This window comes from Emys orbicularis, chromosome 1, assembly GCF_028017835.1.
Source record: "Emys orbicularis isolate rEmyOrb1 chromosome 1, rEmyOrb1.hap1, whole genome shotgun sequence".
Taxonomy (NCBI): domain Eukaryota; kingdom Metazoa; phylum Chordata; order Testudines; family Emydidae; genus Emys; species Emys orbicularis.
The window spans coordinates 60,583,999-60,599,622 of NC_088683.1; the positions used below are offsets into that span (position 1 = coordinate 60,583,999).

At 47.0% G+C, this 15,624-nt stretch overlaps 1 protein-coding gene across 1 annotated transcript in view; it reads left to right on the forward strand.

Annotated features, from left to right (window-relative positions):
- The window catches only part of ARID2 (AT-rich interaction domain 2), a 158,164-nt gene that overhangs the window by 140,529 nt on the left and 2,011 nt on the right, over positions 1 to 15,624 (forward strand). Inside the window, exons 17-20 of the mRNA XM_065417423.1 lie at positions 3,664 to 3,802; positions 3,893 to 3,978; positions 7,641 to 7,764; positions 7,843 to 7,934. Coding sequence (XP_065273495.1) covers positions 3,664 to 3,802; positions 3,893 to 3,978; positions 7,641 to 7,764; positions 7,843 to 7,934 — 441 coding nt within the window. The remainder of the gene's footprint in view (positions 1 to 3,663; positions 3,803 to 3,892; positions 3,979 to 7,640; positions 7,765 to 7,842; positions 7,935 to 15,624) is intronic.

Genomic DNA, 15,624 nt, shown 5'->3' on the forward strand with positions numbered 1-15,624 from the left:
TTTAACAATAGGTGGAATTTTGCCATAACAGAGTTCCCTATAAATGGGTACCCCTATATTACATGAAATCTCTTCCCCTGCCCCTCTCATTCCCTCTTAAAACGTAACTCGCAGGCATAGGTGCTGGAACTAGGGATGCTGGCACACCCCCGGCTTGAAGTGATTTCCATTATATGCAGGGTTTACAGTTTGGTTCAGTGGCTGACAGCACCCCCACTATACAAATTGTTCCAGCACCACTGTTCCGATATATGCCATGCCTGTGTTTTCATCTGGGAGAACATTTACAAGTATGTTATGAAACAGACTATACCATACTAGACATTATAGTGCAAATAGTGGAATACCCTTTAATTACAGCACTGCAAATAGCAACATTTACTTTGTCGTATTGTATATGTTAATACAATATGACTACGGTTAAAAAAAATTCTTGTTTTCTACTGGATTTTAGAAAAGCAGTTAAAATTAATGTTTAATTAACAGTTTAATCTTGCATAAGAAGCAAAAACTGAACGTCAATGAAACCTACACAACAGGCATCCCCTGTCTTAAACAACCACTTTAAAGTATCCCCAAAGTGTCCCTTTGTTCATTCTTTAAAGGCCCATCTCTACTTTGCAACACATTTTTTTGGTCCCTTTAATTGTCAGTTAAGACATGTTTCAGTGCTCAGTATGTAGTCTTCAGCTATGGCTATATTAGATTACATTATTAGAGGCAGGAAAAATTTCTATGTACTGGATGCTGTTCACACATATAACAATGAGCCCGCCAGTCCCTGAGTTGAGCCTTTAGGTACTACCACAATACAATTCATCATCATCTAGGGTGACCAGATGTCCCTATTTTATAGGGACAGTCCCGATATTTGGGGCTTTTTTTTATATGAGCTCCTATTACCCCCCTACCCCTTGTCCTGATTTTTCACACTTGCTATCTGGTCACCCTATCATCATCATGATCTATATATATATATTTGTTAAAGAGGAACACAATCCCTATGTGGTATTTGCTCTTTGTGAACCCTTCTAGTAAGCTTGTCTAACATTATTTTAATGGAAAGCTTACTTATTCCAAAACTGAAATAAATCAGTCTCTCTTTTTATATTATGTGGATTGTTTTTATAGCTTGTTTTTTCTGAGTCATGTGTAAATTCCTGCAGATAACATTAAAATGCCCCCTTGTGGTAAGTAGTGGTATCTCAAATCAGTTGCATTGCCCAAGTTTTAATATTTTCCCTCTTATAAAATGGCTTAAAATGATTGAGTTAAAGTATATGTAACAGTTATGTTACAAGGCTGTTTTGAGATCCCTATTATACAAAGATGTTAAGAATAGTAGTTTCTATCATACCACCAAATTTCCTCCCTTTTGTGTTCAGACCAGTAATACTATTTGAATATTTTTTTTATAATTTCATTTTGTTTATGTATAAACTTATTCATATATACTCGTTCATTAGCCCATTTGTTTATAAGCCAACTCCCCAAAATGGATAGGTAAAAATAGCAAAAAACTGTATGACCCTTTCATAAGCCGACCCTATATTTCAGGGGTTGGAAAACTTTGGCTCGTGGCCCATCAGGATAAGCCGCTGGCGGGTCGGGACGTTTTGTTTACTTGGAGCATCTTCAGGCATGGAGCCCCTCAGCTCCTTGTGGCTGGGTTCGCCGTTCCCAGCCAATGGGAGGCGCGCCACTTCCCGCAGCTCCCATTGGCTGGGAACGGCGAACCGCGGCCACAGAGAGCTGAGGGGCTCTGTGTCTGCAGACGCTCCAGGTAAACAAAACGACAGTGTATTAGATATTCAATTCAATGATTCCATAGAGCAGGGCTCGGCAACCTTTCAGAAATGGTGTGGCAAGTCTTCTTTTATTCGCGGTAATTTAAGGTTTCATGTGCCAATAATACATTTTACATTTACAGGGGCCGGCGGATGGAACCCCAGACTGGCAGCAGGCTGAGCAGACCGGCAGCTGGGACCCCAGGCCGGCAGCGGGCTGAGCCGCTCAGCCCGCTGCCGGTCTGGGGTTCCGGCCGCCAGCTCCTGCCAGCCGGGGTCCCAGCCGCCGGCCCCCTCAGCCCACTGCCGGCCCAAGGTTCCATCCATCCAGGCTGGCAGCGGGCTGACGGGGCCGGCGGCGAGCTGAGCCACTCAACCCGCTGCCGGTCTGGGGTTCTATCCGCCGGCCCCACTCAGCCTGCTGCCGGCCCGGGGTTCTGTCCATCCAGGCCAGCTGCGGGCTGAGCTGGGCCGGTGGCCGGGACCCCAGGCTGGCAGCAGCGTGCCACAGTAAATCAGCTTACGTGCCGCCTTTGGCATGCGTGCCATAGGTTGCCGACCCCGCCATAGAGTTTAAAATCATCAAATTTTGGTGTAGACCCGTTTATAAGCCGACCCCCACTCTTTGATGCATCACTTTTTTACCAAAAATATTCGGCTTATGAACGAGTATATACGGTACTCTAAAATTAAAAAATCGGACTAAGGAAAAAAATATCATGGAACTGAATGAGAACTAATAGGCCTCAAAGATTCTTTCTATCCTAAAAAGGGCCCAGTCCTTATAACTTCATATCTTCAATGAGTCTCTTTACTATTTAATCAGTTTATACTCTGGCACTACTCACATGCCTAAGTTAAACAACTACTTAATTTGGGGGCATATGTGTATATTTTAGTTAATTTTAAAACCAATGTTAATCTTCATTGATGGTAAATATTCACAGCAATCCATTTTTAAATAAGTCTGCATGATAAACCCAGATGGTGTCCCATTATTTGAGCACAGTCTAATTTGAATCAGCAGGCAAAGCTTTTAAATATTGTAATTGACTGCAATAAGTCAGCTTGACAAGATTGCAGATATGCATACTGAACTATTGAAAAGCTTATAAACAAAGAGTTAATATAATGTGAATGGCAGTTGTTTACCATTTATTATTTAATGTACATGCAGGGCAATATCTACTTTCAAACCTATAATTTAAAATAGCCAAAAGATTTTTATAGATGTTTTAACAAAACAAATAAAATTGATTGTATGCTGAAAACTTCTAAACCAAGTTTCAGACAAACAAGTTGTAACAGGAGAGTTACTGAAAAACAGTTTTTACCCTGACCTATTGTTCTAACATTGTTAACAGATATCGTTATATTACATAGAAGACTGCGGGATCAATGATTTCATATTTCTGCTTGCTAGTCACATTTTAAATGTTCTCAGTACAAGTGCTGGCTGGTCAGAAAGAATCCAGGAAGGAGAATATATGAAAGACAACCACATCTGTAATACAAGGTGCTTGACAGCTTAGTACGGTAGTCTGTTTGGATGTACAGAGAGTTTAAACAAGTAGTCCACGTTAAAGCCATTGGGATCAACGCATCAAGAGGAAAAATAATGCTTAAAATTTTAAATAATTGGATTCAGCCAAATCAAATTGCCCTTTATTGGTATTTAGGGATAATGGAGATGTACACACACTCTTGGAAATTGTCATATTTACATATGGAAATTACATACATTTTCAGTATGTAATGCATATGTCTGTTGATAAGAACAAAAGTGTTAGCCAGTATTGGATCAAAGGTGGTATTGCTGCTTTAACATTAACCAAGCAAAAGCAATTACAGCATTTTTTACTTTTATACTTTTTAGGTGGTTTCAAACACCATCACAAGTTTTTTATCATGCAGCAACTGAACATGGAGGAAAAGACGTCTATCCAGGGCAGTGCTTATGGGAGGGTTGTGAACCTTTCCAGCGGCAGAGGTTTTCCTTCATTACCCACTTACAGGTACATATTTTCTCACTATTCTTTTGTAAAGTAAAATGTGGAATTTCATTGAAAAGTCTTCAGGTACATTTTTTTCCTTTTCCTAAACAGGATAAGCACTGCTCCAGAGATGCTCTACTTGCAGGATTAAAACAAGATGAACACGGACAAGCAGGAAATCAGAAACCTTCCAATAAGTAAGAGACATGATCCTCGTTACTGATAGAGAAAATAGAGTCAGAAATCACTGGAAGAAGGTTGTATATTTATAATTTGATTTATCAGGTGTTGTTCTAGATAGAGCAAAATATAGTAATCCAATATGCAGTGATGCATAAAATATAAATATAAAATAGGCAAGAGAAATGAGTGATTGTGACATCTGAGAGAAAAAGTCATATTGGTCATGTAAAACACAGGTGAAAAAGCCACATTGATGTTCCAAGAGCAATTGAGGGTCCTGTGCCCCTAAATGTTAAGAGTCATTGATTAAAGATAAGCACCCATCTTCAGTAATGGAGACAAACGCTATCCTCACTATACTCTCCAAGTTCTCTCGCAGCCAACCAACATTATCTTTTTGATTTATAGTGGATCAGCAGCTCTGATTTAGTTAAGGTTGAGAGTCACTTACTGTTTAAAAGACTACAATTCTAAATGCTCGAAAATCCACATACTGACATGGATTATCTCAAAATTTGCTATGCCTTGTGGAATAACTGATTGAACTAACCTCGTTATCTCCATACTGATTTATACCTGCCTCTGGAAATTTCCATTACTTGCGTCTGATGAAGTGGGCATTCACCCACGAAAGCTTATGCTCCAATACTTCTGTTAGTCTTAAAGGTGCCACAGGACCCTCTGTTGCTTTGTCCAAATATGGGATCTTTTGAGCAAAAAGTTGTCAACATAAAACCCCCTAAAAACCCAGCATTTTACAAAATCATCTGACCCTCCCCAAACTGCTCCAGATTTATCATAGTTACTGCACTTAATGCCCTTTTGGAGCATTTCAGGTTCAGTTAGGAACTCCAGTTTGGTATGTCAGTTAAAAGTCAAAGTTCCCCTGAGCCAGTGGCTGTTCGAGTTGGCTCTTCGTGTGGTTAAGTCATGTCAGTTTCGTAGCCAGTGATACAAGACGACTAGAGAGTGATGTGGCCAGCATCATGTCCAACCATATTTAACTGCTCTACCCTTATGGATCAAGTACCCATTTTGTCGCTGGGTGAGTTGGAGGTGGCTTTTCAGTACGAGATTGATCAAGACTCGAACCGATGACCTTCAGGATTGTAGTTGAATGTGTCAGTTGCTCAAGTCAAAGATAATGAGGTGCACATGTGTAGCAACATTATGGCTTTGTTAACAGTCAAAGGGTTTCCAGGCAGTCTGTTGTCACAGTAATTTGGTGGCTCAAAGATGTATTTTGGTCATGGAATCTATATAGTACCCATGCACCGAGTTCAAGCCCTATCCTTGCAACTGTCAGAGAATGTCTGTTGTGCATATTCCTTGCTCTCTGCCTGCATTCTGTAGGGGCTTGTTCTGGAAGTTTTTCTCTGAGACCAAAATTGCTGAGTTAGAGCAATAATTGAAAAAAGCTCAAATTTACAGACAGTTTCTGCGTTTACATCAGACTGTTGTCAAAGAAAATAGTATTAATTAAACAGAGGAAAGATAAACTACTTTAGGAAGAAGTTAGGGTAATGAATATGTAATGAACCATGAAACTGAGTGTGATCAAAGGAAACCCATGTCATTTAGTTCAGGGGATCCTGATACACAGCCCCCCTAATATGAGCTGCTCAAACATTTCCAGATTCTTATAATTTTTGGGGGGCCAAAGCAAGGGAATATTGGGGGGTCAAAGTAGTGAGGAGGAATGTGAGCGTGTATGTGTTGGAGCTGTGCAGGAGATGTGGAGGTTGGGACAGTGCAGCGTTAGGGCCTCTGCCCCTTTTGCCTTATAGTTGTGCTCTGGCACAGCTACAGAGGAGCCAGCACGCCCCAAGATAATGGCCCACGTTATTGCAAGGAATTGTTTAAACACCGTTTTTTGAAAACTCATTGCCTTCAAAGAGACCTCTGCTGTCTGGAAGCTCGGAAGTGCTCACTGAGCAGGACTGTAAGGAGGGAAAGTAGGGCACCTTCCCCTCCAGTGTTGTCTTGGTGGGAAGTGAAGCCATCTGTGCTCTTTCTGGTCCCCTATAAGCACCCCCACACAATTCCTCCTAAGGCCAAGAGGGGGGCTCCAGGCCTCCCCTTTTCTCCTCTGCTCCCCAACCAGGGCAGGAACCTAGAAATCTCCACCTTCCCCAGGTCTACCCTTCCTTTAATGCTGATGTTTCTAAAGGAAAATAGGTGGTCAGAGCAGTGCAGGAGGGTGTAAGGAGGAAAGGAGGGGTCTGAGCTGTGCAGTGAGGATATGAGGGGCTTTAGTAGTGCTCCCACAAACCTCTCCACCTCCATACTCTCTTGTCTCCCTGCTTAAAATATGCCCCTACAGTGCTGAGACCAGATGGGGAGCTAGGAATGAGCATGTTCAATGCATGGCACAGGCATATAGTGCAGAGAGTGGAATGAGGAACTGAGAATGGGCATGTTTGGTGCATGGCACAATGCACAGCTCTGAGATCATAGTTAGGAGCTGAGAACAGGCATTCTCAGAGCATGCATTTCACAGACCCAGAAGCTCTGAGACCTTGGGGGTGGGGTGGAAACACCTACTGAGTTGAATGGAGCAATTCACACCTCTCAGACCTATTATTTCAGGCTGTCTGCATCTCTATGGGTCTTCTTATTCAGCTGAAAATATCTCATTGACATGAATGGGTCACTTCATACCTCTCTGAGCCTCTTGTACTGCAAAGGGATGTGTAGAGATCCTTCCCCATACACTGACTAGGCCCAGATTTGGGGAAGGACGGACTCTACATATCCACTGTCATGCCCCTTCCTCCCTCCAGCTGGCACATGTGCTCCTCATAGCCACCACCACCACCACCCAGGGCTCCTCCAAGCTTTCCAGAGACATGGAATGACAAGGAGGAGTGTGGAGCTGGTGTGCACATGGGGGGCTCAGAGCAGCAGGGGGCAAGGAGTAGGTGGTTAAAGCAGTGCAGTGAGCATGACTGAGCAGTGGTGAGGAACATGAGGGGTCAGAGCAGTGAGGAGAGATGCTGCGATGATGTAGCAGTGCAGGGAACAGTGGGATGGGACGGGGAGGAGTCTGAGCTTTGCAGTGGAAAAATAGGGAGACTTTCAGCTCTGTCCCCCCAAGCTCCTCACATCCATTCCCTCCATATCTGCCTTCCCCTTTCAAAAATATCCCCAATGACTCCATGCTAGTCTGTAAACTGTTCTTGTGTCTTCTCGCCGGATCCTTCACCTGTGGAGAGGTGGACTAGAAGGGATAACTGAGTTGTGCTGGACACAGAGTTTACTGTTTTAAATGGCATTTGGGTAGCCGCCATCCCCATTCATTTTAAATCTTGGCTGATAACGCATACCTTCAAACAGTCATCAGAAAGCTAGCCTGTTCTGAAGTGTACTAGTGTTGATTAGTTAGAAAGCTACTTTTCCTTTACAAATGTCATCTGTGAAATACAGTGGTTCTCTGAGAAAGGTGTATTTTCTCACCTTCACCTAACTAATCTTGTGGCACTTGTGAGCCATGGTTTTCCCCTGTTGAGCCAAAAGGCAAATGACATGAGTGTTGAGCACTGAGAACTCCTTTACCTGTGAGCTCCAAAGAGGTTAAAAATAAAAACCTAGCAAGAGTAACTGTCTTGATAAATATAAATGTGCTAGAAAGCAGCACATAATGCTTTATACCTATATCTTTTCTTTATCAATGTAGGCAGCCAACTGCAGGGGGTAGTACCTCTACTCCTAGAGCACAGAAGGCTATTGTGAATCATCCTAGTGCTGCCCTCATGGCACTAAGAAGGGGATCAAGAAACCTTGTCTTCAGAGATTTCACAGTAAGGAGCATTTAGATTGTGTATTTGAAATTAATGGTTGACTGATTTGTTTTTAATATGATTTTCTTTATTTTTTAGGATGAAAAAGAGGGACCAATAACTAAACACATCCGATTAACAGCTGCCTTAATATTAAAAAATATTGGTAAATATTCAGAATGTGGTCGCAGGTGAGCAATCTTGTAATTCTTCTAATGCCTTCTAATATAATACAGTGCAAAACATGTTGCTTCCATGCTGTGCTAATACCTTTTAGGTTCCAGATGACAGACGGATTTTATATTTAATAATTTTAAAACCAATTTCCAAATAGGATTCCACTGTAATGTGGCTACCTGATTAATATGTTAGCTTTATGTAATACAAAATTACATAGAGGTGATGACATAAAGGAAAGTGTAAAGTGAGTGAAATGGCATTTGAAACTAATTTCATCTTGTACATCTTGCACAAGCTGACGTAAAACATCTAATTTGCCAAAATGGATGATGATACAACAGAGGAACAGAAGAGGTTACAAAATTGTTTGTCTCTCTGTTTGCAAGCTGTTAAGGAGGCGAGGTGTCCTCCAATAAATACATTAGGAGAAATGATGTAACCTTGTGTAGTTTATCCACATGATTATATTTGTTTAGTAGGTCGACTAGAAGCATAGTTATATTAGAATCTCTAAGCGGGAAGATTACAAGATCTATATCTGTTGAGGTGTAGACCTAGAAATTCTTACTTTAGAAAGCAGTAGTGAAATTGAAGACTGCTTTTATTAGCCCAAAATAGAAATGCCTCTATTTTAAAAAGTATATTTTAAAGAGTTAAAATAAATAACTGGATAAATTCATGGTGGTTAAGTCCATTAATGGCTATTAGCCAGGACGGGTAAGGAATGGTGTCCCTAGCCTCTGTCTGTCAGAGGGTGGAGATGGATGGCAGGAGAGAGATCACTTGATCATTGCCTGTTAGGTTCACTCCCTCTGGGGCACCTGGCATTGGCCACTGTCGGTAGACAGGATACTGGGCTAGATGGACCTTTGGTCTGACCCGGTACGGCCTTTCTTATGTTCTTATGTTCCTTTCTTATGAATTATTAACATAGTATATAGTTAATTATTTTGAACTTTGCTACTCTCTGCCATTTTCAGAAGCACAACCTCTTGATCTGTTTACACTATTTGGTTCCTTTCATGGGCACCAAGTATACTTTATCTGTGCAATAAGTGAGGTCCAATATTTTCAAAAGTGACCAGTGATTTGGGCTGCTTCAGTTTTTGGGTGCCCAATCTGAGACACCTTAAAGGGACCTGTTTTTGTTTGTTTTGTTGTCAGCAAGTGAATGCTCAACAAGTTCTGAAAAATCAAGGCCCATTCCATTGTAGGTGTGTGTGCTTGTCATATGCACCAGTGCCAGAAGTTTTTCCCTCAGTGGTATCCATAGGGGACTGGCTCTGGCGCTTTCTGGAAAGGCACACATAGGTACCGTTATAAGGCGCTGCCGATTCCCCGTCCCTCAGTTCCTTCTTACCACCAGTGACGGTGCTGGAACGTCTCCTTGCCTCAGCAAGCTTTCCTTCTCAACTGTGCCTAGTTGTGAATTCTCTTGTATATAGTTGTTAGAAAGTTTGAGTAGTGTATTACTTCCCTTAGTGTATAAATTAGAAATAGTTAGTCCCCTGCAGGACTTAGCCTAGGGATGGGGCATGCCCAAGTCCCAGGGCTTTAAGCCTTGCGACCGCTGCAAAAAACCTATGCCTGTCAGTGATCCCCATCAAAGCTGTCTTAAGTGACCCACATAAGCAACAAGTGTTGCACTTGTAAGAGTTTCAAGCCCCGAACCAAAAAGGAGCAGGACATTCAACTAAGAGCGCTCCTTATGGAGTTGGTCCTCGCACCGGCCTCAGAGCTGGCCAGATTGGACAGTGCTCCAAGTACCGCAGCTTCGGTGTGGAGTGCGCCGCCGCCACCGGCCTCTGACCGGCACGGATCCCCATCCCCTGTACCAGCTAAAAAGCAGAGAAAGCCCGGGAGAGGGCGTTCTCCTACATCCCATAAAGGGAAAGAGCGAGCCGTAGGAGAGCAAAGACCCGCATGGGGCAGCTCTTCCCCTCTGGACAGTGGCCAGGCTTCAGCACCTGTTGAGCTGTTGAGCCCCCTTCATGACCTGCCCGCCACCCCACAAAGCAGCAGAGGCAGTTGGCACCTGGCAGCGCTGTCCACACCGGAGGCCTTTCAGGCCTCTAAGGACATCTTGCCCCTTCCGATGCTGCCCACGACGATCAGCTAGGTGCCCCGTTCGAGGGATAAACCCGCTCTGGGACCTTTCCAGCAGTCCCCATTGGTGTGGCACTGCTCCCCGACGCAGGGAGTGCCCCACAAGAACAGCGCCACCAGCTTACCTGTCAGAGTTCCCCACATCAGTCCCCGGACTCTAGACAGCATTCCCCGGGATCCCGATGTCGTTCACCGGCTGTCTGGCACAGACCTGTGGAGGCGTGTTGCCAGTCCCCAGAGTCCCAGCACCAGTCCCTGGAGCAGCGTGGTCGATCTCCAAGCTTGCGGCACCACTCCAGAGAGTCCAGATGCTGGTCCCCAGAGTCCAGTCACCAGTCTCCGATTTGCCAGTACGGATCCCTGCAGGCAAGGGTATGGTTGCTGATCCGCCAAATACGCCGCCAGTCACCGGAGGCGCAGCACTGGGAGCAGTCTTCCTGGTACAGGTCACCCATGGAGAGGGCCGACGGGATCAGGGTGGACAGGCAGCATTGGCACCGTCCTGGTCCCCCAAACATGTCTCTTCCTCCTCTGGCTCAGAGAGTGAGGAGGATGATTTACCAGCAGGCCAGGGCCACTCACTGGGGGCATCGAAATTCTCATCAGGACTACCAGTGCCCGCATGGCCCCAAGGTCAGTGGCCAACTCCCTGGCAGCTATGGAACCCCTAGGGGTTTCCCCAGCCATCACAGGGATACCGATCAATCTCAAGGGCGTCTGAGAAATGGTCGGCAACAGTCTCCCAGCTACCCCTGGACTCGGAAGCAGAGTCAGACCAAGGTCCCCAGGGTCAGCTAGCCCCCGCTGGGGCTCCCCTGGCAGAGGCCATGGAGGTGGCAGACCCACCGTTACCTGCCTCCTCATCCTCTTCACCTGATGAGGCAATAGCAGGACCTTCACACACGGTCTCCCAGGATAATATAAAAGCCCACCAGGAGCTTCTTAGGAGGGTGACTTCGAACCTGGAGTTAGAGGCCGAGGAGTTGGCGGAACCCTCCGACTCCCTGTTTGATGTTTTGAGTGCAGCAGCCCCTTCCAGGGTGGCATTAGCCATCCACAAAGGAGTGGTAAAGCTGACAAAAGCCTTGTGGCAAACTCCCTCTTCCCTGCCCCCCATTTCCAAGCGGGCAAAGAGAAAGTATTATGTCCCTGCTAAGGGATTTGAATACCTACATACACACCCCACTCCTAGCTCACAGGTGGTATCGCAGCCAATGAGTGTGATAGACAGGGTCAACCGGGATCAACTCCTAAGAATAAGAGGCAAAGAGGCTCGATTTCTTCGGCAGAAATATTTATTTGACGGCCAGCCTCCAGTTAAGAGTGGCCAACCATCAGACCCTACATGGTCACTACGACTTTAACATTTGGCAGTCCATGATCAAATTTGCAGACTCGCTGCCAGAGGAGCCCAGGAAGGAGTTCCTGGCTATCCTGGATGAGGGCAGAGCTGTGGCCAGGGTAGCCCTCCAAGTGGCCTCAGATGCTGCGGACACCATGGCCCGGACCATGGCTTTGTCCATTTCCCTGAGGCATGCGTGCTGGCTGCAGTCATTGGGCCTGTTGGTGGAGGTTCAGCAGTCCATCCAGGACCTGCCTTTTGATGGCTTGGCGCTGTTTGCGGAACAGACAGCAAATTACATGGCCTAAAAGACTCTAGGGCTACCTTGCGCTTGCTGGGCCTTTACATGCTGGCTCCTGCGAGAAAGTGGTTCAAACTGCAGCACTCCCACAGGTTTGGGGACCAATCCCGAACAGAGCCCTTCCACAGAAAGGCTAGTAGCTACAAGTGCCAGCAAGGCCAACAGCCAGCACCCTCAGTTCCCTCGAGCTCTACCCACAATCAACGGGGTAATGAGCAGGCATTCTGAGGGTGCGCTCAAGGGCGACCTTCCAACTTGTGTACTGGATCCAGCCAGCACCCCTGCTTTTTTCCAACCATCTGTCTCCCTTCCTCATGGCCTGGGCTTCTATAACATTGGACCAGTGGGTCCTCAACACAGTAGCGGGGGGTACACCCTCAAGTTTATTTCTACCCCGCTCTCCCTCCCACCCCACCTCCCTGTCCCTCTTCAGGGACCTGTCTCATGAGTATCTGCTCGCTCAGGAGGTGAAGGCCTTCTGTGAGTGGGAGCTGTGGAGGAAGTCCCTCTGCACTTAAGGGGGAAAGGATTTTACTCCTGTTATTTTTTTATCCCAAAGGCCAAGAGGGGCTACATCCCATCCTCGACCTGCGGAGCCTGAACAAGCATCTCAAGAAGTTGAAGTTCTGCATGGTCTCCCTGGCCTCCATCATTCCTTCCCTGGCTCTGGGAAACTGGTACACCGCCCTCAACCTGAAAGACGCTTACTTTCACATATCGCTCTTTCACGGACACTACATTTCGTAGTTGGGACCACCCACTACCAATCTGCAGTGTTCCCCTTTGGCCTAGCAACAGCGCCACGGGTGTTTATGAAGGCGGCGGCCTACCTCAGATGTCGGGGTATCCAGATTTATCCATACCTCAATGACTGGCTTATCAAGGGACGTTCCAAGGTCCAGATCCAGTGCAGCATCTAGACATTGCAAGCCACTTGTCAAGCTCTAAATAAACCAACAAAAATCAACATTGGTTCCGGTTCAAAGAATAGAGTTTATCGGAGCGGTCCTCAACTCTACGCGAGCCAGAGCCTTCCTGCCAGAGGCCAGGTTCAGGGCAATGTCAGATCTGATTGCCAAAGTCACGGCTCACCCACTCACTAGCGCCAGGGTGTGCCTCAAATTATTGGGGCACGTGGCCGCATGCACATACGTGGTTCGGCACGCGAGACTCAGACTGCGCCCCCTCCAGATGTGGCTGGCGTCAGTCTACTCCCCGGTCAAGCATTACGTGGACAAGTGCCTCACGATCCTGCCATGGGTACTTACTTCCCTGCAGTGGTGGTCTGACCCAGCACAGGTGTTGGAAGGTGTGCCATTTGCGAACCCACGACCCATGGTCTCACTGATATCTGATGCTTGTGACCTCTGATATGGAGCGCATCTTGGTACACTGCGAACGCAGGGGCTTTGGTCAAGAGAGGAGCTCACGCTTCACATAAACATCAGGGAGCTCAGAGCTATCCATCCAGCTTGCAGGGTAGTCCTTCCCCACCTTTCCAGTCGGGTAGTGCAGGTGTTGACAGAGAACACGGCCTCCATGTCCTATGTCAACAGGCAAGGGGAGCTCTTTCGGCGGCTCTGCCAGGAAGCCCTTCACCTGTGGGACTTCTGCATCCGACATGCAATCCACCTAGAAGGCTCACACCTCCCCAGCATCTGGAACACGCTAATGGATTGCCTCATCAGGTCCTTCTTCTCTCACCACGACTGGTCCCTCCACTTGGAGGTTGTCAGGATGCTTTTCCAGAAGTGGGGAGCTCCCCAAGTGGACCTGTTCGCCACCAGGCAGAACAGAAAGTGTCATCAGTTCTGCTCCCTGCAAGGCTCGGCAGAGGCTCACTCTCCGATGCCTTGGTCAGGAGACCTGATGTATGCCTTTCCGCTGATCCCGCTCATCGGCAAAGTCCTCCTAAAGATACAGGGGGACAAGGCACAGGTCATTATGATTGCCCCAGCATGGCCTCGCCAGCATTTGTTCAGTATGCTCATGGACCTGGCTGTAGCAGCCCCATGGGCACTTCCCAGCCGCCTGGACCTGCTCTCACAGGATCCTGGTTGGTTGCTGCACCCAAACCTCACCTCACAGCTTGGATGCTGCGTGGCTGAATCCAGAGGAAGAAGCTTTCTCTAGTCAGGAACAGCAGGTTCTCTTGGAGAGCAGGAAGTCTTCCACCAGAGCAACTTACCTGGCAAAGTGGAAGCGTTTCTCATGCTGGGCAACAGAGCCGAGTATCTCCCCGACTCAGTCATCTCTGCTGTCCATTCTGGATTATCTGCTTCACTTAAAGCACCAGGGCCTCGCCTTCTCTTCGATCAAGGTTCACCTGGCAGCTATATCAGCCTTCCACCCTTGCATCCAGGGTAGATCAGTATTCTTGCATGACATGATGATTAGGTTCCTGAAAGGCCTTGAAAGGCACTTTCCGCTGGTCCGAGACCCGGTCCCCCAATCGGACTTCAACTTGGTTCTTTCCAGCCTCACGGGCCCACCCTTTGAGCCTGTGGCTTCTTGTTTCCTTTCCCACATGTCGTGGAAGTTGCATTCCTTGTAACTATTACCTCATCAAGATGTCTCCCCAAAATTAAAGCCCTCACTTTGGAGCCCCTGCATATGGTATTCTACAAGGGCAAGGTCCAACTGCAGCCCCATCCGGCCTTCCTGCCAAAGGTGGTGTTGCACTTCCATGTCAACCAGGATATCTTTCTCCCGATGGTCTGTCCAAAGCCTCACACAACCAATGAGGAGAGGCAGCTGCACACTAAATGTCAGATGCGCCCTGGCGTTCTACCTGGAATGCACCAAGCCCTTCTGCAGATAGACCCAGCTCATTATCACAATAGCTGACAGGATGAAGGGCCTTCCAGTGTCCTCTCAGAGGATTTTGAATTAGATCACCATCTGCATCCGTACTTGTTACAAGTTGGTGCAGGCTGTGCCTCTACCGATAGTGACGGCTCACTCGACTAGGGCTCAGGCATCTTCAGATGCCTTCCTAGCACATTTCCCTATCCAGGACAACTGCAGGTAGACAACGCGGTCTTCGGTACACACGTTCACAATGCATTACGCCATCACCCAGCAAGCCAGAGATTACACTGGATTTGGCAGAGCTGTGCTGCAATTGACTCATCCATGAACCCCTACCCATCTCCGGTATGGAGCGCATCTTGGTACACTGCGAACACCCCTACCCATCTGCGGTATGGAGCGCATCTTGGTACACTGCGAACGCAGGGGCTTTGGTCAAGAGAGGAGCTCACGCTTCACATAAACATCAGGGAGCTCAGAGCTATCCATCCAGCTTGCAGGGTAGTTCTTCCCCACCTTTCCAGTCGGGTAGTGCAGGTGTTGACAGAGAACACGGCCTCCATGTCCTATGTCAACAGGCAAGGGGAGCTCTTTTGGCGGCTCTGCCAGGAAGCCCTTCACCTGTGGGACTTCTGCATCCGACATGCAATCCACCTAGAAGGCTCACACCTCCCCAGCATCTGGAACACGCTAATGGATTGCCTCATCAGGTCCTTCTTCTCTCACCATCCCTACCCCTACCCCTACCCATCTCCGGTAGTACTGCTTGGGAGTCACCTACAACGGAATGGACATGAGCAAGCACTCAAAGAAGAAAAGATGGTTACCTTTCGTAACTGTTGTTCTTCGAGATGTGTTGCTCATGTCCATTCCGTGACCCACCCTCCTTCCTCTCTGTCGGAGTTCCGGCAAGAAAGAACTGAGGGAGGGGCGAGCTGGTGGCACCCCTTATAGCGGTGCATACGTGCGCCACTCTAGAGGGCACCAGAGCCGGTCCCCTACGGATACCACTGAGGGAAAAACTTCCAGCACCGGTGCATGTGGCAAGGACACACACACCTACAATGGAATGGACATGAGCAACACATCTCGAAGAACAACAGTTCCCAAAGGTAACCATCTTTTTCCTAACCCTAAATTG